The 22,647-nt window shown below is 42.2% G+C and overlaps 10 protein-coding genes across 10 annotated transcripts; 6 read left to right on the top strand and 4 right to left on the bottom strand.

Moving 5' to 3' along the window:
• Positions 1-232: 232 nt before the first annotated feature.
• On the top strand, positions 233-772 carry EAF02_002932 (uncharacterized protein; the record flags this gene model as incomplete). The annotated part of the gene is made up of 2 exons (XM_038898980.1): positions 233-242; positions 384-772. 2 exons carry the CDS (start codon positions 233-235, stop codon positions 770-772), a joined length of 399 nt encoding a protein of 132 aa, XP_038761268.1.
• Positions 773-1,443: 671 nt separating this feature from the next.
• Positions 1,444-2,275, top strand: EAF02_002931 (uncharacterized protein; the record flags this gene model as incomplete). The annotated part of the gene is made up of 3 exons (XM_038898979.1): positions 1,444-1,465; positions 1,520-1,599; positions 1,679-2,275. 3 exons carry the CDS (start codon positions 1,444-1,446, stop codon positions 2,273-2,275), a joined length of 699 nt encoding a protein of 232 aa, XP_038761267.1.
• A 2,053-nt stretch (positions 2,276-4,328) lies between these two features.
• Positions 4,329-8,302, bottom strand: EAF02_002930 (uncharacterized protein). Its single transcript, XM_038898978.1, has 7 exons — positions 7,839-8,302; positions 7,758-7,771; positions 7,664-7,707; positions 7,321-7,610; positions 6,934-7,268; positions 4,913-6,888; positions 4,329-4,862 (listed from the first exon to the last, which is right to left on the bottom strand). The coding sequence occupies exons 1-7, from the start codon at positions 7,988-7,990 to the stop codon at positions 4,698-4,700; spliced, it is 2,976 nt and encodes a 991-aa protein (XP_038761266.1). The 5' UTR covers positions 7,991-8,302; the 3' UTR covers positions 4,329-4,697.
• A 256-nt stretch (positions 8,303-8,558) lies between these two features.
• On the top strand, positions 8,559-9,665 carry EAF02_002929 (uncharacterized protein; the record flags this gene model as incomplete). The annotated part of the gene is made up of 2 exons (XM_038898977.1): positions 8,559-8,786; positions 8,835-9,665. 2 exons carry the CDS (start codon positions 8,559-8,561, stop codon positions 9,663-9,665), a joined length of 1,059 nt encoding a protein of 352 aa, XP_038761265.1.
• A 170-nt stretch (positions 9,666-9,835) lies between these two features.
• Positions 9,836-11,016, bottom strand: EAF02_002928 (uncharacterized protein; the record flags this gene model as incomplete). The annotated part of the gene is made up of 3 exons (XM_038898976.1): positions 9,836-10,409; positions 10,460-10,767; positions 10,906-11,016. The coding sequence occupies 3 exons, from the start codon at positions 11,014-11,016 to the stop codon at positions 9,836-9,838; spliced, it is 993 nt and encodes a 330-aa protein (XP_038761264.1).
• A 36-nt stretch (positions 11,017-11,052) lies between these two features.
• EAF02_002927 (uncharacterized protein) lies at positions 11,053-11,253 on the bottom strand (the record flags this gene model as incomplete). Its single annotated transcript, XM_038898975.1, has 1 exon — positions 11,053-11,253. One exon carries the CDS (start codon positions 11,251-11,253, stop codon positions 11,053-11,055), a length of 201 nt encoding a protein of 66 aa, XP_038761263.1.
• Positions 11,254-12,994: 1,741 nt separating this feature from the next.
• On the top strand, positions 12,995-13,740 carry EAF02_002926 (uncharacterized protein; the record flags this gene model as incomplete). Its single annotated transcript, XM_038898974.1, has 2 exons — positions 12,995-13,166; positions 13,226-13,740. 2 exons carry the CDS (start codon positions 12,995-12,997, stop codon positions 13,738-13,740), a joined length of 687 nt encoding a protein of 228 aa, XP_038761262.1.
• Positions 13,741-15,548: 1,808 nt separating this feature from the next.
• On the top strand, positions 15,549-16,213 carry EAF02_002925 (uncharacterized protein; the record flags this gene model as incomplete). Its single annotated transcript, XM_038898973.1, has 2 exons — positions 15,549-16,053; positions 16,110-16,213. 2 exons carry the CDS (start codon positions 15,549-15,551, stop codon positions 16,211-16,213), a joined length of 609 nt encoding a protein of 202 aa, XP_038761261.1.
• Positions 16,214-16,540: 327 nt separating this feature from the next.
• Positions 16,541-17,947, bottom strand: EAF02_002924 (uncharacterized protein; the record flags this gene model as incomplete). Its single annotated transcript, XM_038898972.1, has 2 exons — positions 16,541-17,823; positions 17,878-17,947. 2 exons carry the CDS (start codon positions 17,945-17,947, stop codon positions 16,541-16,543), a joined length of 1,353 nt encoding a protein of 450 aa, XP_038761260.1.
• A 2,571-nt stretch (positions 17,948-20,518) lies between these two features.
• EAF02_002923 (uncharacterized protein) lies at positions 20,519-20,871 on the top strand (the record flags this gene model as incomplete). Its single annotated transcript, XM_038898971.1, has 2 exons — positions 20,519-20,632; positions 20,704-20,871. 2 exons carry the CDS (start codon positions 20,519-20,521, stop codon positions 20,869-20,871), a joined length of 282 nt encoding a protein of 93 aa, XP_038761259.1.
• Between the last annotated feature and the right edge of the window lie 1,776 nt (positions 20,872-22,647).

The following is a 22,647-nucleotide window of genomic DNA, read 5'->3' as shown; positions in this document are numbered from 1 at the left end:
CAAACTCCGCACTTGCAAACGTGTGCTAGAGAGAGCGTCGGGATACCCTTGTCATTTCTATCAACAGGTGGAAAATCCTTCGTATATGTATATTGTCGGGACGTGGGAAAGTCCGGGGCATCATGAGAGATTCCTGCCGAGTGTGGAGAATCTGGGACTTTTTGATCTGTTGAGGGGGGAGGTGGTGCTGGGGGTGGGGATTGGAGAGACGGTGGAGGGGAGGGGGATCAGGATGTGGCATTGTGAGTGTGGGTTTTTCTTATCGTTTACTATTTTGTGTCTTTGTGTTTTGAGGGTTGGGGCTGGGGTTGGGAATAGGACTCAGGAGTAGATTTTTGCATAACGTTGGGTTGGGTTTGATTACTAATTTTATGATGCTACAGTAGAAGGCGATGCACTCAGTTGCCTCCGGACAGGAATAGATGAAGGAATCGGAGAAGAAGACGCAAAGAAAAAATCTCCCTTCAGTGCGCCCATCATATCATGTAATAGACATTACATATCATCCCACAACAGGGAAGGATTTAGTGCAAAGTTTAACGAGGTAAAACATGCGTTAGAAAACGAAACGAAAGAGTATGAGATCGAGGGCGGGTGGAGGATAGAAAAGGAGGCGGAAGATAAGGAGGAATGGGTTATGTTTTGTGGATGGGAGAGTGTGGAGAAACACATGGCTTTTAGTAAGAAGGAGAGCTTTAAAGAGTGGAGTGGGATTGTGGATTGGGTGGAGGGGTTTGAGGTTAGGCATTTAAGATTGATTGAGGGGTTGTGATTTGGGATCCCTTGGAAGAAAAATGGTGGAATGGATATTTGATTTTTAGATCAAAGCGACTTGGTTTGACTGCGCGGCAGAAAGTATTCGAATGACGACTACTCTTGGTTACATGTATTCATATATTTGAACGTCCTTATATCTTCGGTTCAACCGTCAAAACAATTTCGGATTTAGTGAATAATAAACGAGCCGTCCCAAAGTTCCAAACTTGAGAGGGAAAACCGAAGTGATTCCAGCGCCACGTGATCTTGAAGTGTTCAAGTTCACTAAAGCTAAAAGAACGATCGGATAGAATTCAGATTTTCAAGAACTTTCTTTGCGAATCTGCAGAAAAAGTGTCAGACTTGCCATGAAACATTTGCATAGGACATCAGATATCGATCCAATGAATTCCCACTGCAAATACGAGTTCAACCATCAAATCACCTATATAATTAGCTTCATTTGGCGAAAAGATCTAGCGCAAAACAATTACAGTATAGTTTGGCATCAATCTCTCGCTTTTGTTCGTTTGAATTCGAGAAACTTTACTCCTGAGATTAGCGTCCACTCTTTAAAATCACGTGGTCGTGTCCTGTTTCCGAATTTTCTGTCGAGGTATTTGTGTCTCCACATTTCGTGTAGCTCAGGAAAATATATCCATACATATACATATTACATAGATCAAGATGTTGATCAACGAACATACAGGTAATTTATCTTGTCCGCCTTGGATCTTCTCATCAAAGAACTAACATATGTCAGCCGTTTCCACGAACAAAATACTGTTAATACCATATGAAGAATCACACGTGATTACATATCATGAGTGGATGAAAGATGAGGTAGGCATTTGTGTTATACATGTATATGCAATACATGAACTGTTTTCAAGAACTCAGGGAGGGATTAATATGATTCTAGGAAATTCAACAAGCAACCGCCTCTGAGCCTCTGACTCTCGAGGAAGAATATGACATGCAAAGGAGTTGGAGGACGGATCATGATAAATTGACTTTTATTATCTGTTTACCCGAAGAAAAAAATGCATCGCCAGAGATGAGAAAAGGCGTATCAGATGCACCTGCGAAGATGATAGGTGATGTTAATTTGTTCATCACGGAAGCAGAGGAGGATGAAGAAGGATGTATAGGAGAAATTGAAATTATGATTGCGGAACGCAACGCAAGAGGTAAGGGATTGGGAAGGTCGGCAGTGGTTGCTTTTCTTGAATATTTAAGGAGCAATCTGGAGAATATTTTGGAGGAGTATAGGAAGGGTATCAAGGGGAAGAAGGAAGAGGGGAAAATGAAGTTGCTGCAGTTGAGGGTTAAGATTGGAGGGAAGAATGTCGCAAGTATTGGACTTTTTGAAAGCGTGGGGTTTGTGAAGGTTGGGGAGGGAGAGAATTATTTTGGTGAGGTGGAATTGGTTTTCGAGGGGTGGTGTGAGGAGGAAAAGGTGAAGGGCTTGATGGAAAGTTTTGGGGTGGAGGGGTATCGGGAGTGTGGTTATAGATAATGTAAATTTACATTCGAAAGTCATTAAATGTTTCTTGCCTTTTGACGTGCTGCGACGTGCTGCTGCAAATGCGAGTATTCGCTTAAGATGAAGGTTGTTTTCTGTATATGCCACAAGATGATTATCAAATATGTCTCCTGAACTGTACTATGGGCCCGTCCCTAAAATTGACATACGCATATCTCAACAAGATTTTATTCCTCATGTCAATCGCAACTCCTGGCTCTTTTTTGTCCCCGCCCGTCTCGTCACCTTTCAAGAATCTAAGAACCATCCTCCAAAGTCGTTCTGGCCACCCAGATCAACAATTCCTGCATCACAACTTTCATGCCTGCACAATGGCCGGCCCCATTCTGAAAGGAATTGAAACCCACCTTCGTACGCGCCACATCCTCCGCCGACACATCTACTCCTTTACTGAACGCACCTTCCATTTATCTTTTAGGACGAAATACCCACGGATGCCCGAAGATCTCTTGTTTGTGCATCATCCACCATCCAGTCACCGCTACACCAAGACCAGCTGCCATGAATCACGCATCAATATATATACCACCCGGTAATACTTCTCTCGGCAACTGCGAAAGTCCAGTGGTTTCTATTCGCGGAGCCTCATCAATACATGCGTTGAGACTTGGTCTCTTATGATACCATCTGCACTCGAGCATGTCCGATCCAATCATGTAGATCCAAGCACATAAAAACAGAACCAAACTTTAGCAACCACAGTTGTATTTGTTCCAGCAACTACGAGAAGACTCGCTTCAGCTGTAAATTCATCCTTTGTGTGACCAGGCGCACCAGTGTCTGCGGTAGTTGAGAAGAGGCAGCGGGACATACATTTCCTGCCATGTTTCCCAAGCGCTTTGAGACTCTCGTCCTCTTGTCGTGTTGCGACACTATCATCGAGGACAATGAAGTGATCTTTTACTTTCTGTGGTGTGATATGATGAAAAATTGCACCCAGACCGCGGGGTTTGAGTCATGTCTATAGGAGCCGGATCGGGAGTGAGCGATCTATGTTAGGTTAGCAAACTTTTTGGGGTAGCAATGAAAAACTTAGCGGGTACATAAACCCATTGTGTTCGGCGCTAGGTAAGATGTCAGTTGTCAAATTCTTTGTAGTTTCGCTCATACTAAAAGGTAACAGTCGGCAGCTCGTCTTTGCCCCTAAGGAACCATAAAGACCGTATACCACGGTTGTTAGGGCCATACCCCATACGGGCATACATTTTTTACATTATGGTTTTTTTAATTGCAATTATTCAAACTTCTGTTTGCCCTATTTAGTATATTGACTTCGTGATAGTAATATGAGATGTAAGAACAATCTGCGCATGTAAGTATGATAGCAGCCGAACGTCCAACATATGGATTTTTCATAAAAGTCCTAGTTGGAGGCTCTCGTTCTTCTCAGCAGAATCAATAACAGAAGCAAAACTACTTGAAAGTCTACCACACTTTGCCGACTTTCATATCAGGTCAATAAGCTCAACTTTTGCAACTGCCTCAGAGAATGGATCTGGTAATGCCTGTGCGAAGACTCGAAGAGTGTACCCAGGGGCTCATGTAATGCTTGCAAACTTTTAGTTGAGCTGGTTCAGGTGGTAGCACTATCAGTGGGTGTACGGATTGACGGGAGACTACAAAAATTGACTTTGTGGATATCTTTTGATATACATCGATCCGTATATCTTAGGATTTATTTCAATTATTTATTAGAAATAAAACAATCAAAATATGAGATTTGATATCAAATAATCGAAGAATGAATTTGTTAAATAGATTGGAAATTGAGAAATGTCCTGTCAATCCACGCATCCACTGGTGCACCTAGTTGTTGAAGCTATTATCTTGTATAATTCATCCAGATTTTGTATCCACACAAAGGTACTTCACGTGGTTCAGGCCCTCTCAAGATAAAGTCAACATATTTATGTTAAATATCTCAAGAGAGCTACGCCGAGGTCTCATGATCACCGGAACTTCGATGTGAATGAGGAGTAGCAAGAAAAAAAGGAAGAAATGGCCGAGGCTCAACTAAAGAGCATCTGAGGAGGCATCTCGGGCCAGATGCCAAAGCGATGGCAGCACACATAAAAACACAACTAGCAAGGAGTCAGAATACCAAAATTTGACTATGACTAGGTACCTATTGGATGCGTGCATTGTTCACTGAGTTCGCAGCTACCGACTTACCACGCGGTGTTTATTTACTAAACTCTACCCAGAGATTTTAAAATCAAGAGAAAAAAGAAGCTCATGCTCAAAATATTGCCTTGACATGGCTCACTATCACTATCACTGTGATTCCAAAACCTCATCCTTTTGAAATCCATCCCCACATTAATTAATATCACCCTTGCGCACCTTACATCCTATGTTTAATCCCATTCCCTGACTGTGAAAAGTTTGTGTGTTCTTACTCAACAAGAATATTACCAAACGCATCAGAGATTTCTCTCCGTGAAGGCGGCAATTGCATTTCAGGCTGCGTCGAAATACCAACGGCAAGTCTTTCCTCCATAAGCTTAATTAGAACGGGTGGAACACTTTCATCTGTTGCTCTGATGGTGAGGCGAACCATCTGAATGTCATAGTTAGCACTAGAAGCTTGAGGGAATGGGGAATACCAACCTGGGTTCCATAATTCGGCTCCAGTCTTAATAAACAACCAAATTTGCCTCCCTCACCAGTATGCAACACACTGGCACCAACAAAGTTCTTCTTATTAGGGTCCACACCATCCAAGATACCCCATCTAAAACCATCTATGGTCTTGCGAACAAATCCATCAGTGAATTCACGGCTTCCGCCCTTACCACCCTTGACACCAAAGATGCGTTGAGCTTCACGTGGCGCTCCTCCAATTTGCTTCCATCGTTTGAAGAAATCATCTGCTGACAATTCTGCTGGATCCATAAATTTGTGTATGGTTATTGGAAGTTTCAGTGTCAAAGCTTGGAGAGCTCCAGCCAGGTAACTGATTCTAATCGTTGGACTCTTTTCAAACACCTTTTTAGACTCGAACATTATCATTTGTTGACTTTGTGCACCTTGATGAATTGTACTTTCCGGCAGACCTTTTGCTTCCCATGACAGGTTCTCCTTCTCGCTGGGTTCGAGATCAAGTGTTGTGGTAAACGAACTGACAGGAGATGGGGCTTTGTTAGAGAAATATAAGATGACACATGCCATTTGGCCACGATATTCAGATCGTACTCCGATTTGGATTTGCCCATCTTCATAAAGAACTCCCTCCGATTTGAGAAGAAGTTTGTTATATCCAATCTCCCAATCCGGTGAAAGATGGGCTGCGCTTGCTAAGTTTGGCGCTTTAAGGGTTTTTGGTTCCGACGGACCTTGATCCATAAGATCCAAGCCAGCAAGATCGTTGCTGGAGCCATTATTGTGTCCGTTAGTGCCGTTGATCCCCCCGTTCGCACCGGCGGCACTGGGCTTGGCTCCATTAGTACTGAAAGTACGCTTGAGACCTGGATTCTTGGCAACCACAAAATCTTTCTCATTAGCATTAGCATCTTTGCCTCCCACAATCCAAGTTCGCTTATCACTAGTTCCAGCATGCTTTTGATGTAGCCGTGAAAGTAGTGCTGACTGACGTTCCGGAAAGGGTGGCATTTCGTCGCAGACCGTTCGGAGAAGATCGTCAGTTGGTAAGCTTGCCAAGGCCAAGTATTCGCAAGCTCTTTGCTGAAGCTCAGAGTCTAGGGTGTGACTGTATGCTTGGAATACATACATAAGTCGAGGTTTAATCTCTGGGAAAAGATTGACGAATTTGATAAAAGATGATAATATAATGGCCCTTGTACTGGATGAGCAGCCTTGTAGTTTTCCCTGTAATGCAAGGTACTGCTCGATTGGGCTACAACCTTTGTCCTCTGCAATCAAGTGGCCAAATTCGCCAAGTATGTATCCGCCAATCTTCACAAGTGTCTCGTGACAGTGGTCCGCTTTTACATACTGTAAAATGTTCTGTGCTGCATACACTTGAAGCTCTTCGTTATTGGTAACGATCTGAATGACTCGGTGCCAAACCTCATCACTGACATGGTCTCCCGCCATTGCAATGAGTCGCAATGATATGTCAACATACCACTGAATGTCAGTAGCGTATTTCTCGGTCAAAATGGCAATCTTTAGGACCATTTCCTCTCGGATTGCAAAATCCGCGTTCTGAAGATATTGCAAGAGCTCGCCAACAATTGGTTGTGCGTTAGTTTGGTCACACATGCTGTATAGCAAATCTAAACCTTTCCTTCGTACACTGATATCTCTATCCTTTAAGGACCCAATGATAATTGCTTGATGTTGCTTAATAGGATCTAATATATCAGCTCTTGCAGCCAAATGTGTCATGGCTTCCAAGCCGAGATAGCGAACATTGGTCTCCCGTGACTGGATGAATTTTCCGAGTCTCGTTGAGATTTGTTTCATCAGGTCTACTTCGGTATCAAGATGAATGACAAGGTTTATGGCCTCGAATAAAACAGCATTCTGCGCATTGTTCTGCTGAACGTTCTTAGGCATATCAGATGCATCATCCAGGATTTTTTGTATGGACTGTCGAATCAAATTTCTGACGTGTGTATCCTCTGACAGTTGTTAGTATATGTGTGGCTGCGGATAGGGGAACATACCTGATGCGGGATAATATTGTAACAATCTTAGAAGTTTCATTTGAAGCCACGGGCAGGGTACCTTATAATAAAGATAGTCCTGGGTGAACTCTTGGTCCACGACTATCCTTTTGACTCTTGCTGCAGCTTTAACATAGCATCCTTTGTATTGATCGAGATTGTCTTGAGCAAGAGCCATCACGAGGGAGGTGACCGAGAGAGCAACACCAATGTCAACATCGTCCATTAGAGATATTATCCGTTCCGCCCATTGCGGTTGCACTATGTCGGGATGCTTTCGATAGAGTCTGAGGAGAGTCAAAGCTGCCTTCTTTTTGACGAACGATTTGGATGTCCTGCTGTGGTATTAGAGACAATACAGAACGAAGATGAAGCGAGCTTTCTCACGGTGATATCAGGAGCCTGTGGACCTCCCCACTCAGCGCCTCTCCCATTTCCCTTCCACCCACATTAGCAATGGCATGCAATGCCAAACAGTTATATAATTCATTGTGGTCCGTCAAATCTTTCCGGATACTGTTCACGACTAAATGTATCAATTCGTGCCCTTCGTGAAGAAACAAGGTCATTGCCAGGTATCCAATTTGCTTTTCCGAGTATTTATTGGCAGATATAAGGTTGACCGCTTCGAGATGGCCGAAATCGACATTCCACCCCAGGATATATATGTATAAGAGCTAGAATGATGTTTATTAGAGGTATATCAGTGAAAGGCGGTCGAACGAATTACCTTGCAGACATATTTTTTCTTATGATAGCCACTGAGATTTCCATCTGTTCGTCACAATTAGCTACACCCCTTTATTCTAGGCAAGATTTCGGACCTTTGAATTTCTGTCTTGAATGAGGAATAAAAGTCAGCCTTGCATGAGAAACCTTGGACCTGCAGAGGAGTAATAACGAACCTTATGTTCGCCAGTTCCTTATTGATTCTCTTTTCTTCAAGCTCTCTAGCTCTGGCATTTCTAAGATCTGCAATGAACTGCACGAGACCCCGCATATTTGAGTTATTGCTGGAGCTCCCACGGCCCAGAAAGCCTCCTGCAGAGGACGCCATCGTTGCCGTCTTTCTATCGGCCTTCTGAATCGAGTCGTATGCTCTTGCGGCCGGAGGACAAATGGGGAGGATGGTCCAGCGCGCGCCTGTACCCAATTGTCAAAGTTGTTTGTCGGTCTCTGATTGTAATTCTTTCCACGGAGTCCGGATTGTGTTGGCAAATCACTGGTGCTTTTCGAAATGCGCTGTTGGCTGCGGAAATTTAGCCTTGCTCGTGATCCGCCATCCGCAAAATATTATGGCGTATTCGCCCCTTTTCCTTCGAGATATCAAACGCAAAGATGTTTGTTGTTGATGAATTCCTGGTGAGATTGGAATCTAGAGAGGCTTCAATTGTACTGAGTTTCCACCCCGTACGCGAGACATAAGGGACATCGTTGCTAGGGAATAACAGGGATTAATTTCTTAGGTAAGGTAAGGCTCTAGTCTCAAACTTAGCCTTGCTTGCAAATGATTATCCTTAACGTCACCATTTATAAACTTTGATATCTGATCCTATTGACTTGAGTGTTGTCAATGATGTTCTCTTTATTTATATAATTGCCTACAATATAATTCTCCCTCAATCATGAAGTCTTTAGCTTTACGACCGTTTCTTCCAAGGCCATCGATAACAAGAAGACTATGTATATCTCGAAATTATGCAGTTCAATCCCCGGGATCACCTACTTTGCAGGTCTTCGATAGACATACTAAATATTTACAAAAAGAACGTGCAGCTCTAGACAAGGAGAAAAGTAGACAGGTGGATTATCTGAAGGATGAAGTAGCCATGCGACTTTCAGAAAGGTTATTGGTGAGATTATCCCGTTCAATTGAGATCAAGTAGCTTATAATGTTGTAGGATATCAATAGGCATTTTGATCATGTCCTAGATCTTGGCGCAAATTCATGTAACATAGCAAGGGCTCTCACTTTACCAGATCCAGACATTGACCTTTCGAAAACTACGTCTCCTCCACTTTCCTCCCGTATCGCCCGTCTTACAGCTGCAGATTCATCTCGGAATATGTTATACCGCGACGAAGATTTGCCATTTAATAAGGAAATAAACCTCACACGCGAAGTGCTCGACGATGAGGAAAGATTACCTTATGAATCTGGAACATTTGATGCAGTGCTGAGCTCTTTGAGCATGCATTGGATCAACGACCTTCCATCACTCCTTGCGCAAATCAATCACGTATTGAAGCCTGATGCACCATTTATGGCAGCAATGTTTGGTGGCGATACATTATTCGAATTACGAACGTCATTGCAGCTCGCAGATATGGAACGAAGAGGTGGAGTTTCTCCGCACGTTTCTCCGCTGGCGGATGTAAGAGACATTGGGGGTTTGTTGCAGAAAGCGGGGTTCAAGATGTTAACGGTAGATATCGACGACATCATTATTGATTTTCCTGACACGTTTGCCCTGATGCAAGATTTACAACAGATGGGCGAAAGCAATGCCATATTAGGAAGGGAGGCAGGTGCAATCAAGAAGGATGTACTTCTTGCAAACGAGGGAATATATCGAGAGTTACATGGAAACGAAGATGGTACAATACCCGCAACATTTAGGATGATATACATGATCGGCTGGAAGGAAGGACCTAACCAGGCACAACCATTACCCCGAGGTAGTGGGGAAATCAATATAAAAGATATTCTTGGTGGCGGAGAGGTCAAATGAATAGTCACAAATAAGAATAAACTTTAATAATTGCGCTGTAAAGTGCTTTAGAAAGTGCAATATACAAATCTATATTTGCATTTTCATCCTTCGTCGGGGAATCTAAGGGTGCAAAGTTTCTAATTACGTTCTCTACACCCATCATCCACAGATATGTCCTAAAAACCCATTCATTTGACCCCGCCTCTATGGAAGAATGTCAAAGCCGCAAGTGCGAAGGCATCTACAGCAGTAGTCATTATTGGCTGGATCTTTGGCGCAAATAATGCGGAATGATTATGGGGAATGTCCTCCATGGTTCCTTTAAACTTTGCCTCTTCCCAAGTATCCTGGTCGACACAACCAAAGTTGTAGAAAACATAAGGAGCGTCACACCCCAATGCCAAGTACGAGATATCCTCGCTGGCACCAAAATGATCAGCTGGAATCAAGTTCCTTCCAAAATATTCTCCAAAAGATTTCTTCAGTATTTCTGCCTCTGGAAAATCATTGACGGTGGGAGGGGCATGCATAGTCGTTGTAAATATCGGTTCTCTTATGGCGAGAGAACCAGAAATCCCGCACTCCGAGTAAACGACACGTTTGACCGCTTCAACTAAGCGTTCGTGAATGCTTGGATTGTATGACCGGATTGAAATTTTCAGATCCACAAAATCTGGGATGATATTTGCTGTACTGCCAACATGAATACTGGCACATCCAATGACCGCAAATTCTTCTGGTCGCACTTCTTTTCTGACAATACTTTGTATCGCACCACGATATGACCGGCAGTCACAACGGAGTCAACAAACAAGTCGGCACGACAAATATGCCCACTCTTCCCAAAAATCCGTACATCGAATGAATCCACTGCTGTTAAGATCGCACCTCGCCCAAGAGCAATCATACCAGCTTTGAAAGCATGCGTGTGTTGTCCAAGTACTATATCTGGCTTAGGGACAGCGAACTTGGATGCATCGTAAAGACCGTCTTCGACCATGGCTCGTGCACCCACTGCCAGCTCTTCCGCTGGTCGAAACAAGACAACCAAAGTGCCAGACCATTCCGATTTCGCTTCGAGAAGCATCTTTTCATCGGCAAGTAATACAGCAGTGTGCATCTGCAATATAAGCCAGCAAGTATCTTTCATAGAAGTCTTTGGAAATGTTCTTGTGAAGTGACTTTCATCGGGAGGTAAAAAGAAAGCAGATGAAGAATGGCCAGAGAGCTAGATTTTGGGAAAATTGATTACACTTACATCGTGACCGCACGCGTGCATCGCCGGTGTTTCTTTTCCGTCACTACGCTTAACAATCTTGGTACTTGCATACTCTAAATTTGTGTTCTCTAAATGAGGCAAAGCATCCATATCGGCGCGAAGAAGAACTGTAGCTCCCGATCCGTTTTATAGGATTCCAACAACGTCATGTCCTCCGATTCCCTTGATGACTCGGTAGCCACCAAGAGACTCCAGAAACTCGACGATGAGGGCGGCCGTACGGACCTCCTGCAAGGAAAGTTCTGGATTTCGATGAACATCGCGATAGATCTCTTCGAAGGAAGCAAGCTCAGGACGATATTGTTGAATTATAAATCTTTTGTCCATGATGGACTTTTGTGACGTGAAAATAAGTGACGGATAGTTCAAGAGAAGATATGAGAGCCATTAGTCTGATGTAGATTTAACGAGACGGGGGAAAATACTATTGTTTTTCAAGCTGCAACTTGTGCCGCCTTACTCGTGCTCTATCCTTGTCTTTGCTGTGCCTCACACAGAACTATGAATTCGGGAGATGCCAGCCGAGCGAAATGAGGAAAGTTCCTCCGGCCTGTGCATTATCGTCTCACAATCAGCACCAACATGTTGGGGGTTTTTTTTTTTAAAAAAAAAAAAAAGGTGCTTCACTAGATTGTCCGCGACAGACATACTAGACCAAGTGATAATTCCACTTGGCAGCGACTCCGACACCTTCGTGCAATATCAAAAAAGCATCACCTTTCAAACCGCCTTCAGAAATTGTAGATCAACCAGAAAAAATTGATCTCGATTAAAAAATCATGTTCCTGCTGGCTGGCGAGATAATTGGGAGTGATATACAAACCGGCCGCGCTATTGATTCTCGGGATCAATGTAGGTTCATTTGGTGTCCAATCTATCTATGATAATGGTGATATGATCATAGATGCCAGCGCTGTCATCTCAACCAATAGTTATTTGATACTCCCCGACCAATACTTTCTGTCAATTTCATTAGTCTAAGAAGTCAACAATCTCTAGGGCTCATGATGCCTATGGTAGATCTTCATGGCCAAGATACGATGCTCGATCTGCAGGGGTAGCACCATCTGGCAATCGCTAGAAATTACGCATCACAGTTCAGGAATATCGAGCTTGTATGCGGCACAGTAAGCAACACACATTCTGCGGTCCATCAAACCGGAATCAATTCAGAAACAGTGCTACTGAAGCTGGTATTCTCTTAACTAAGGAGGTTGCAGGTAATGTTGGTGGCGCTCAATGACACACGTATGCAAACTTGGTCGGATCATCCTCAAAAAACAAACGCAAGACTTCGCAAGGAATTTATAACCACTCTCGACATAGCGCACGTCTTTCTATGCAAATGTCAAAGTTTTAGGTAGGTAGTATTAGGCATCTCAATATTGATTGTAACGCCGCTATTGCCGAGTGGCTGTGGATCTATTGATACAGATTCCACGTTGCGCGTTTTCATTTACCCCCACGATATTCTACCCATTTGTTTCGAGTCCATCCTATTTTGCTATCTGTGTGCCTCTATCTTTTTCTTGTCAATCTTGTACCCAGAAGTTTCTTCCTCTACCTTCCTCACTTCTGTAGCGGCCATCCCCAGTCAAGTGAATGTGCAAAATGGCTTCCGATGATGATTCCGAGCAACAGCCAGTGGCAGAACAAACACAAAGTCTCCCCGTCAATAGGAATGCCATCTCAACCACCGAGAAATCGAAAGGTGGTGGCCATCATCATGAAGGTCTACCCCCACCCAACGGTGGTTTGATTGCTTGGACGCAGGTTACCGGCGCGTTTTTCCTTTTCTTTAATACTCGGCAGGAAAACCTTTGATGCCGTTAGCTTTCATGCACGATTCTCGCATTTAATTTTAAGGGGATTGTCAACACTTTCGGCGTATATCAGACATACTATCAACTTCATATGTTAGCATCGGAATCGTCCTCAAACATTTCTTGGATTGGTTCCGTTCAAGGGTTTCTGTTATTTCTCAGAAGTGCTGTAACGGGTCCGTTTTTTGATATGGGATATCTGCGGATACTTCTCTCCCTGGGTGCCTTTTTTTTTCATATTCGGCATGACGATGACGAGTTTATGCACCAAGTATTGGCAAGCATTTCTCGCCCAGGGCTTTATAACGGGAATAGGCTTCGGTATGCTGTTCTTGCCAAGTGTTGCTATTGTATCACAGTACTTCTCGACCAAAAGGGCCTTTGCCTTTGGGGTCGCTGCCAGCGGCAGTAGTCTTGGTGAGTATAAAAATTAAATCTAGCTCCACGATAAATTATTGCTAACATGTGGAACGCAGGTGGCGTGTTTTACACAGTGATATTTCGGGCACTGCCGCCTCGTGTTGGCTTTGTATGGGCCAATCGGATTATTGTGTTTATAATGCTCGTTACTATGGTTATCCCGGTACTTGGTATGAAGCTGCGCGGCGAGTCAAGTACTACAAGACGTGATTTCCTAGACCTGACGGCTTTCAGGTCAAAACCATACTTGGCTTTCTGTCTCAGCAACTTCTTCGGGCTCATGGGTATCTATGTAACCTTCTTTTATATCCAGCTTTATGTCGAAGAGCAGGTTAATATTAGTTCTTTAATAGCGTCTTATCTTTTGACAATCACCAATGCAGCCTCTACATTTAGTCGATTGATTCCAAACTTCTTCGCCGATAAGATCGGACCCCTTAACATCCTTATTCCGTTTTCACATGTAGATTCTGTGCTTTGGATGGATCGGAGTTACATCGGAGGCTGGAATAGTGGTTTTCTGTCTTCTGTATGGATTCTTTTGCGGCACATTTGTTTCATTGCCCGATAACATTGTCATAACGATATCGCCAAATCTAAAAACTATCGGCATTCAACTTGGGATGGCACTCAGTATATCCGGGTTCGGTATGCTCATTGGAGAACCAATTGCGGGAGCAATATTGGATGCCAATAGCGGGTGGAAGGGGCTACAAGCTTTCTGTGGAGCAATGATATTTTTATCTGGGGCGTTCGCTCTGTTGATACGACTCTACAGGACTGGACCTATTTTGATGGCTAAATCGTAACCGTATGTATTGCCATTGTTTAATTATTCAGATATCTGCTGAGATTGAAAAGGTGCGAATGAAAATCGGAGGAGATTCTGAGCTTCTGCATAATTTGGTAGCAAACGCGTCCATAACAGCTCGAGCTTTGAAGATGTGAGATGCGCAATTTGGTTGATATCGGGTTACGAGGGCAGAGAGAGGCCTTAGTAGACCCGAAAATTTTAAATCATGCAAATTCGATCTCAGATTCAAAATAACCAGACAAAATCTACGACGAGCTCAAAAATTACAGCATTAGGTAAGCATCAGTGAGGTTAATGTGAAAGCTTTACTAGGAGACTTTCTGCAGCAATGAATGAGCTAAAATATCAACAGTATAAGGAGCAGCTGCAGATTCATTACAGGAAGATGACGATCCATGTTTTGACCAAAGAATGTGAGATTTACCTTCAGGCACATATAAGAATAGACGCAAGTTTTTCCGAAAACCAGACATCAGGAACTTGATGTTTGACGTTTAATTTACGAAGATAAGATGATTTTCCAGAAGCTGGAAGAAGGCATGACAAGAGTTAAGATTCTAAAATTCTGCGTACATAACATTATTCATGTCACAATCAAGCACGCCAGCTTAACTGACATCCTGACCGAGTCACCGAGATCCTCCTTGCTGCGTGTGGTCACGTACTCGTGATTTTTGAATACATTAGTCTTCTTCTCCTTCTATCAAATGTTAGGAATATGATTGGCATATTAAAAGATGTAAGATTAAAGGGAAGTTTCTTTAATTCTAAGGGTTCTATGCAATCCATGATATCAATAACCCGGGTAAATTTTCTGAACAGATATGTTTGATACACTTTGTCACTGTTCTACGAAGTCTTGGTAGATACCAGAATAATCTTAACCTGAGATATACCAATGCATACACTTATGCACTCGTATGCAGCTGGATCTCTCGCATATTTCTTCATTGGCTGGGTTTGAAAGAGTAATTTGACACAGTAGCCCAACCAAACCAGCCAGAACTAAGTACACAATGTTCAACAGTATCAATTCTGCATATGCTCTCTTGAATTTACTGCTCTCATAAATTCATAATTCCACTGATTGGACATTAGAGGACTTCCTTGTTCTTCTGAAACACATCTCTAAGAATCTCTTTCTTTGTCAGAGAAGAAAATCCCACAATCCCGTTCCCCTTTGAGTTCAGTCACTTCAGTGTCTTGGATTCTTCCAGTTCGATTTTCGTCAATTGCATTTCTTTCATAAATTGTTTCCTTACGCATGCGGAAAATGACTCTTAGCTCCTACAGCAAGACTCTTTGTCTACAGCAAGACTCTTTGTCTCGAGATATTATAGTAGAACCATCTGGTTGCTAAATGAACTTAATCTTTATCTTTCTGTATGACCATATGAAACATATTTTTCTTGTTATTCGTCGATTGATATATTGTTCACATAAAGTTTGATATTGCTTCGGTGCCTGAGATATTTTTCAATAATATAAGAATCAGCTCCTTGCCCATTACATCAAAGCGTAGCAATCAATCTCCCACCAATCAATCTGCATACATTCCACCCAAAATGACGACCCAAAATTCCCAAATTCCACGAATATGCGGCAGCTGTGGCAAGATACATAGTCCATCTGAGCTTTGCTATACTCCATTGAAATGTTGGAATTGTGGCAAGAAACATTCGACCACTCGAGAATTTTGCTACACTTGCAAATGTTGGACCCCACCCACAATGAAACGAGCAACACCCGAGGCACCGAAGGAACCTATTCACTGGCACGAATTCATAATCGCAAAAACGGATTCAAGTCAAGTCAAGAGCGACCAGTTGAAAAGTGCGGTAGACGCTATTGAAAAAGATCAGTATACTGCAGTCCTTTGCGCCGAATCACCTGATAGTCCGTACGCGAAGGACAATACAGAGAAGATCGCCGTTTTCTTATACAGACCCGGAGGAGATAAGAAGCTGTCGGTTACAAAGCTGGAAGGTATCTCGGCCAGTTCTAGGAAGTGGGAGGAGATCAAACTTTCCGATTGGACAATGTTTGAAGAAATATTAGGAGTGGATTCGTGTAAGTATTCTCATGGGTTGCAATTTACTAGGTACGAGAGCTGACTTAGTAAATAGTACCATCCAGCTTCCCGACGCCAGACAATATTTGTTTACTTGAAGATGATGAACTAGACACAGGCTTAGCGGGCTTTAGCGGGGTTGGTTTAAGTACTGGATAGGATGCTATTTGACTAGCCCATATGCCAGATCAACATTTGTAGGGCATACGGAACCTTAGACGTATAGTAGCTGTTGGCCTATACAGTCAGTCATAGTTTACTGCTCACAAGTTTTCAAGCTATTTTTCAATTGCTCGGCAGTTTTGCCAGTACGGGTTCGTGCTTCTGAATACAAACTGGTTCACTTTTATCCTTGAAAATCGGTATCATCAATGTGAACTTCAAAAATTTCAAACTAGTATAACGAAAAAAGATGCACGGGACACTGCACGGCAAAAGAATGCGAAGTTCTCAAGTATTGGAATAAGCATTAGCGAGCTCAACGAACTATGTACTAATTGTATTGAACCACCGCAAAAACTCTCTCTCATCTTTTTCAAAATTGTATTTGTAAATCGAATCTTCATCTTCTGGATCATCATCTGGATCCGAAAGCTCAGGGTCAAAGACATCACGATGCTTTTGGGGCCACCCCATATCCACCTCCAGAAATTCCCTTTTCACTTTATGGCAATCACAAAAATCCTTGCTATACCATTTATTTGCACGACCCATTTCATGTTCGCTGTAATCGATATAAGTTCCGCTGTCCCATAGGTCAGCAATTTCATTCAAGGCCTTTACCGTCGGCTTCCACTTTTCCGTATTGAATGTTGGGGGGCAAAACTCCGAAACCCGCTCTTCTATCGTACCGCTACCGCATAGTAATCGAGGGTTGCGAGCAAGTTCTACCCACCAAGGGTAGTAGCCAGCCGTTTCCCAATCAATAATTGCGGTGACTCTCCACTTTTGATCCGCATTGTCATTCGAGCAATAGATATTCCTATCATGCAAGTCGCCATGGGTTAGAACATATGGTCCACCCTTTGGGAAGTCTGCTTTGATCTTAACTATGTGTTCGTCTGCCAGTTTGACCCACAAGTCTCGTTTTGCTGGATCCTGAAGCCCAGCTTTATTTCGCCCCCAAAGCCTACGTAGAAGAGCTTTACGAATCCCAGGAGTCAAATTTTCCAGCCATTCTTCTTCATTTCGCCCTGTCTCCATACATGGAAGTCCATTGCATTTTCCAACATAGTTATCATGAAGCTCTCCGCCATCCACTCTCCGCATGTGAGGACTAGTAAACTGGCGAATGCTCTTAATGTGTTTCAAGAGATCCATTTCAACATCATGGCTCTGTTCATCGCAAAGATCGTCCATGCACTCCTCTAGCGATTTTCCTTTTGCTCGAGACATCATTGTGAAATTGAACTTTTCATCGCCGCCCCCAAATCTGTACATCTCCACAAGAGGTATGCCTACATTCGCATCCCGAAGAAATTTCTGTACTGTATAGTCCACCGACTTGCCATCTTTGGCAATGTTCATTTCATCTTTCAGTATCCATGGCCCATCTGGTCCGCCAAGTTCCCACATGGCATTGTTTTCTCTAGTAGATTTGATCTTTACGCGTGAAGTGTATCCTTCTCGGGCGAGATCATCATCCAATCCACAATTGTAGCAGAATATCTCATATGGCCGACGTCGTGCGGATTTGATGTCTTTGCGTTCACTAACTATAGTGTCATGAACGAGGTGAGCAAGATCTTTGGGGTCTATTCCGGGGTGATCTATAAAATAAATGATTAATACTAAACTACTGCATATGTTGAGCGTTTACTTACAGGTTGTATCAAATTCTGTCATGTGCTGAATAACCCTAGGAGGTAGTTTTTTGACCTTTTCCTCCTCCATTGTGGATAGAGATGGAAGATTGTTGCGCTAGATGACTTGTTATATCGCAAGTGTATCGAATTTTGAAGAGAAGAGTAAACTGTACTTCATAAATGATATTTGAGTATGTGAAAAATGAAGACTTAATATATAGTGCTGATAACAAAGGTTCTTACTTCCTCTTCTTTATTTCACAACATTAAAAAGAAAGTCTTATGTTGTAAATGAACCGCATTCAGAGTATTGATTGTCGCCTTTAAATCCCTAGGCAGAGATTGTTCCGTGCGAACCCAATAAATTTCCATCTTAACAACAAATTTGAAATCTGAAAACATAAGTAATAAAAGCCTGACACTACGAACAATCCGCATCGGGGCGAGTCTTTATTTATATATCTGAATAGATACTATTCCACTTCCCGTAATAAAGGCTTTTCGTCTCAATATCGAGCTCATAAAAATGATAAAGGCTTTGAGTGCCGGCTATAATATTAATAATACTTTAGAATAGAGATACTGAAGAATGAAAGGATAAGTCTTATAAAATCTACTTTTAGTAAAATCTTGCTATTTTTAGAGATTTTATTATTGCTTTAAGCGATTTGAATAGATATTAAACTATTTCCCCTTAAAATTTCATATTTGAAGCTTTTACTTGCTTTTTATTAACTTTAATAATTTTCCAATATTTAAAGTATTTAAAGCTTTCTATAGATTCTAAATAAACTCTAGATAGAATTTCGAATTAGAATATAAATAAAACGAGACTTTTATAATACTTTTATCATCTAGAATTTATTATATAGATTTTTAATTAGTATAATAATATAATTAGTTTAAACGATAAAATTGAGAAAAAGCTCGATCGCTTTTTGATGTGTTTTATAATACTTACATTATTAACTTCCGTGTAATAAATACATTTCATTAATTATAATAGGCCTGGAAATTATAATACGGGAGACTCAGGATCAAGACTAGGGTACTACACTGGTTCGCTTAAGAACCCCTTCGCGCAAACCTGAGGATGACAAAATGCTAGATATACGAAAAAATATACCATTTTGGAGTTTCGTTGCATCTCTAGCGAGATCCAACTGTTTTGACAGGAGCTTTTGAACATCTGAATACGCGAGTTTAGCTGTATGAGATTGCTATAGCTAAGATAATTTCAGTAAGCAGGATGAATCTATTAGAGGATCGAGCGTATGATGTCATACTATATATATGCATAATCATGATTCGTGCGGTTAAAGTGTTTTCAAATCAAAATGCTCGGTAGAAGCAACGTAGGCAAGTGTATACTACATCGTCAACCAGCAGCGCATGGTGTAGTGGTAAATTCTCGATGGATTCAGTCTATCTATCAGTAGCGCCGCATGTTGAAGGAGGATTGTATCATTTTCTGTAACCATCCTTCTGATTGATGATTTTATTCATTTCAGTAATTTGCCGTAATTTGTAATGCTCATCAACTAAGGAAGCGTGAAGTGCTCAAGTCTAATAAGTCTTTCCATTGACGGAGGGCTAGGTGAGTAAATAAGGGTTTCGATAGAAGCTTGATAAAGCATCAAATGATAAGACCACCGGTCTACGGAATAATTGAGGCTCTCCACACAAGCATTGCCAATTAAACGGTGAAGCATTGGCAGTCAACTTTAATTTTGTCATTATGAGAAATATCGTCTTCGAAATATAAGGTTATGCAATCAACCCGACAGCCGTGTAATGATTGAGAAATTTCATTGGCTGGGCTCTTTCGCAGAAGCTTCGGATATTTGCAGATGAAAGCTTATAATTGGGCTAGCTTATGATAACACAACATTTGTATAAGAGTGTCACATTCCCCCACATTCTCGGATGCGGATGAATGATTAAATAACGATCTATGCCCGATTGCCGGTACTTTCATGCGACCTCATCCTCCGTGGCGCGTCCACAAGTCCACACCGTTGATAAGTGGGCTAATCTCGAGAAGTACAGATATATGTGTTGAAGGGTTAAGACCCTGGCTCCGATACCTTGGCGTCAATTTAAAGTTTGTCAGGCCGTATGCGCAAAGGAAACAAGGACAGTGAGGCTGAATGCTTAGATCCACTGTTCAGAACTTACCTGCCCTTGTTTCAACTCAAACTCCGAGTCTGAACTCTCATGAGGTTCGGTTTCGGGTGATCATCGGTCCATATCTGTGCATGATGAAAATGGATGGTTAAAGATAATCAAACGTCGACAGGTAGGGATACCGTCAAGATGTTATTGAGTTCTAAGGTGGGGAGGCAGGAATTCTAGTCGGTGGGTTTGTACGGTTCAACAACGGGTGACATACAAGAGCGCTAATGCTAGGATGAATTGTGGGCGGTTTTGGGTAGGAGGCCGTCGATGCAGGTATCGATCCCCGCTTCATACCGGCCCCATGGTGAGATTAAGATCATGCGAGAAACCCGGATAGATCGTCAACTGTGAGAAAGTTGTATAAGAAGACGACTTGCTCCAGATGAAGGACACACTCTCTACCAGCTACCTCTCCAACAACATTCAAAACATAATCTACACTTCACCAATTTTATCCAAAGTTCATTTCACTACCGTCAAAATGGTCCGCATCTCCTCTATCGTCATGTTCTTCCTTGCGAGCGCTTTATCAGTGCAAGCATGCAGCTATTGTCAGTGCGAATTCTCAAATGGTGACCACTGCTGTGTCTATTCGGTAAGTCCTAGAAGGCCTTAAGCCTGTATCCATGAAGGTGTAATCACCCTGTATTCTAACATTTTGAATAGGACGCTGCAATTGGCAACCTCGATTGCCCCACCTATTGCGCCAATGCTCATCGCGCAGATGGTACAGATAGTTCAAATGGGCCCGGAACTGCATGCGCAGCTGGAGGAAAATACAAGTGCGCGAGTGCCTTCACAGCTTTAGACCGTACCTCATGTTACAAGCAGTAAGAACTTTGCAGCGGACGGAGAGTTCTGAAAGATGATTGGAGGAAGGGTTCCATGGAATTCGCACTATTGTGTCTCAAAACTCCCCTCGTTTTGTAGTTCTTGCAGAGTTGGATGGTCGAGAGCCTGGGGTAGAGAATAGAAGACAATCAGATGCTGCGGTCGAAACGATGACTTCATAATTGGTGCTTGATTAATTGCTTCGCTGTGAGACATGACGCTAGTTAGTTACAATGAGTGCATAACTGCAATAGCCAGAAACTAGTGATGTCGAGTCTAATGAATACTTAAACTTGTCTTTCGTTTTCGGATATGTACGTAAAGCGTAATGAAATTGTTTCTTGCCCCTTTGGTGGTTTCTGATAAAGTATCAGACACTGAACTCTCACTTGAAAAACTGGTTCCATAACTACGTATATTCTCTTTTTGAAATCAGGAACACATCATGAGGTTGGGGGTATTGACACAAGTGAACTTAACAAAATCAAGTGTGGGTGCAGATGTAAACACCTGGAGATGAAAACCAAACCATCGATTCCTTGTATGTATGTTGTTTCCATGCCTACTATTTGCGATAAGATCGTAATCAGGAGCAAATGGACATTCTGTACATCCATAGATACGATACCTAGTAGGTAGATTAGACACATAGGTAGATTAGACACATAGGTAGATTAGACACATAGGTAGATTAGACACATAGGTAGATTAGACACATAGGTAGATTAGACACATAGGTAGGTATATGTCAATACCAACGTCGTAAATAATGTTGATGGAGAATACAATTGTGTAGTTACATAATATGAAATTGACCAATGCATGCCTAGTTAGGTCGTGGGAGCATGTCACGTGTTTGTGCATTTATCATTTCTATCATTGATGACCATCCGCTTTCACTCTGGAATCATGTGTGCTGAGCATTGAGACATAAGCAAAACTTGAATCTATCGCAGGGTCCTAGGGTCAAACTGTATTGTTGACTGTTTTTGCACAATTGAAGAATGTCAGAACAATGCAGATTATTGTCGTCTCTAGTGGAGCGATTTTGTCGGGTGATTTGGATAATTTACTGCCATTTGGAAATCCAAAAACCATCAAGTGATGAGTATCATATTGTTGCATACCATCGACCAAACACATAGCTTAGTATGCCTTAAATATATGATTCAAAGGTTGCCTACGCCAGATACGTGACCGGATCTCTCAGAGCATATATTTTTATTGCTTCTATGAAGTAAAGTATTCCGAAGAAGAAGTATGAAAGAGTTTCCCAATATAAAAGATGAGCTTTGGGAGAGTTTCTTCCAGGTTCTTTCCTTCCTCCGCGGACGGGTTTACCTGGACTCTTCTGGTAATAGCCAGCTTGTGATGTGAAGACAACTATAGCATATATCTATCATGAAGCGCGATGCCATAGTAAATCACTCATGCCTAGAAATTTCCATCTCGGATCTAGGCTTGCATCAACAATGAGCAGATACATCCAAGTCCCGATGTATGACTCATGAAAGACATCCATCATCACTTAGCCGATATCACTCGATAGCCGGCTCTAGATGTGCCAAGTGCCCAAGACTATAGAATATTATTATGCATACTCTCTTAAGATCTTGAGGGGGACGTCTTTTGTGATTTGGAGCGAGGTCAAACATTTCGCACTCTAGCATATTTATCGTCACTTGAGAACATTCATGTCACTAAAAATATTGATATATTCTACACGCTCATACTATACAGTTGAGAGCAGAAGCTTAGAAATCTTAAAGATAGTAGATC

Source organism: Botrytis sinoallii, assembly GCF_014898435.1.
Source record: "Botrytis sinoallii strain Bc 23 chromosome Unknown BSIN_004, whole genome shotgun sequence".
Classification (NCBI taxonomy): domain Eukaryota; kingdom Fungi; phylum Ascomycota; class Leotiomycetes; order Helotiales; family Sclerotiniaceae; genus Botrytis; species Botrytis sinoallii.
The sequence above is the reverse complement of the archived record's forward strand: the minus strand, read 5'-3'. Positions and strand labels throughout refer to the sequence as shown.

Excerpts from the sequence above, each read along its gene's own strand:
- EAF02_002930 (XM_038898978.1), bottom strand. The coding sequence starts at position 7,990 with ATGGCGTCCTCTGCAGGAGGCTTTCTGGGCCGTGGGAGCTCCAGCAAT. Across the intron at positions 7,611-7,663 it reads AGAAAAAATATGTCTGCAAG|CTCTTATACATATATATCCT; the intron begins GTAATTCGTTCG and ends ACATCATTCTAG. Across the intron at positions 4,863-4,912 it reads AGCCGAATTATGGAACCCAG|ATGGTTCGCCTCACCATCAG; the intron begins GTTGGTATTCCC and ends TATGACATTCAG.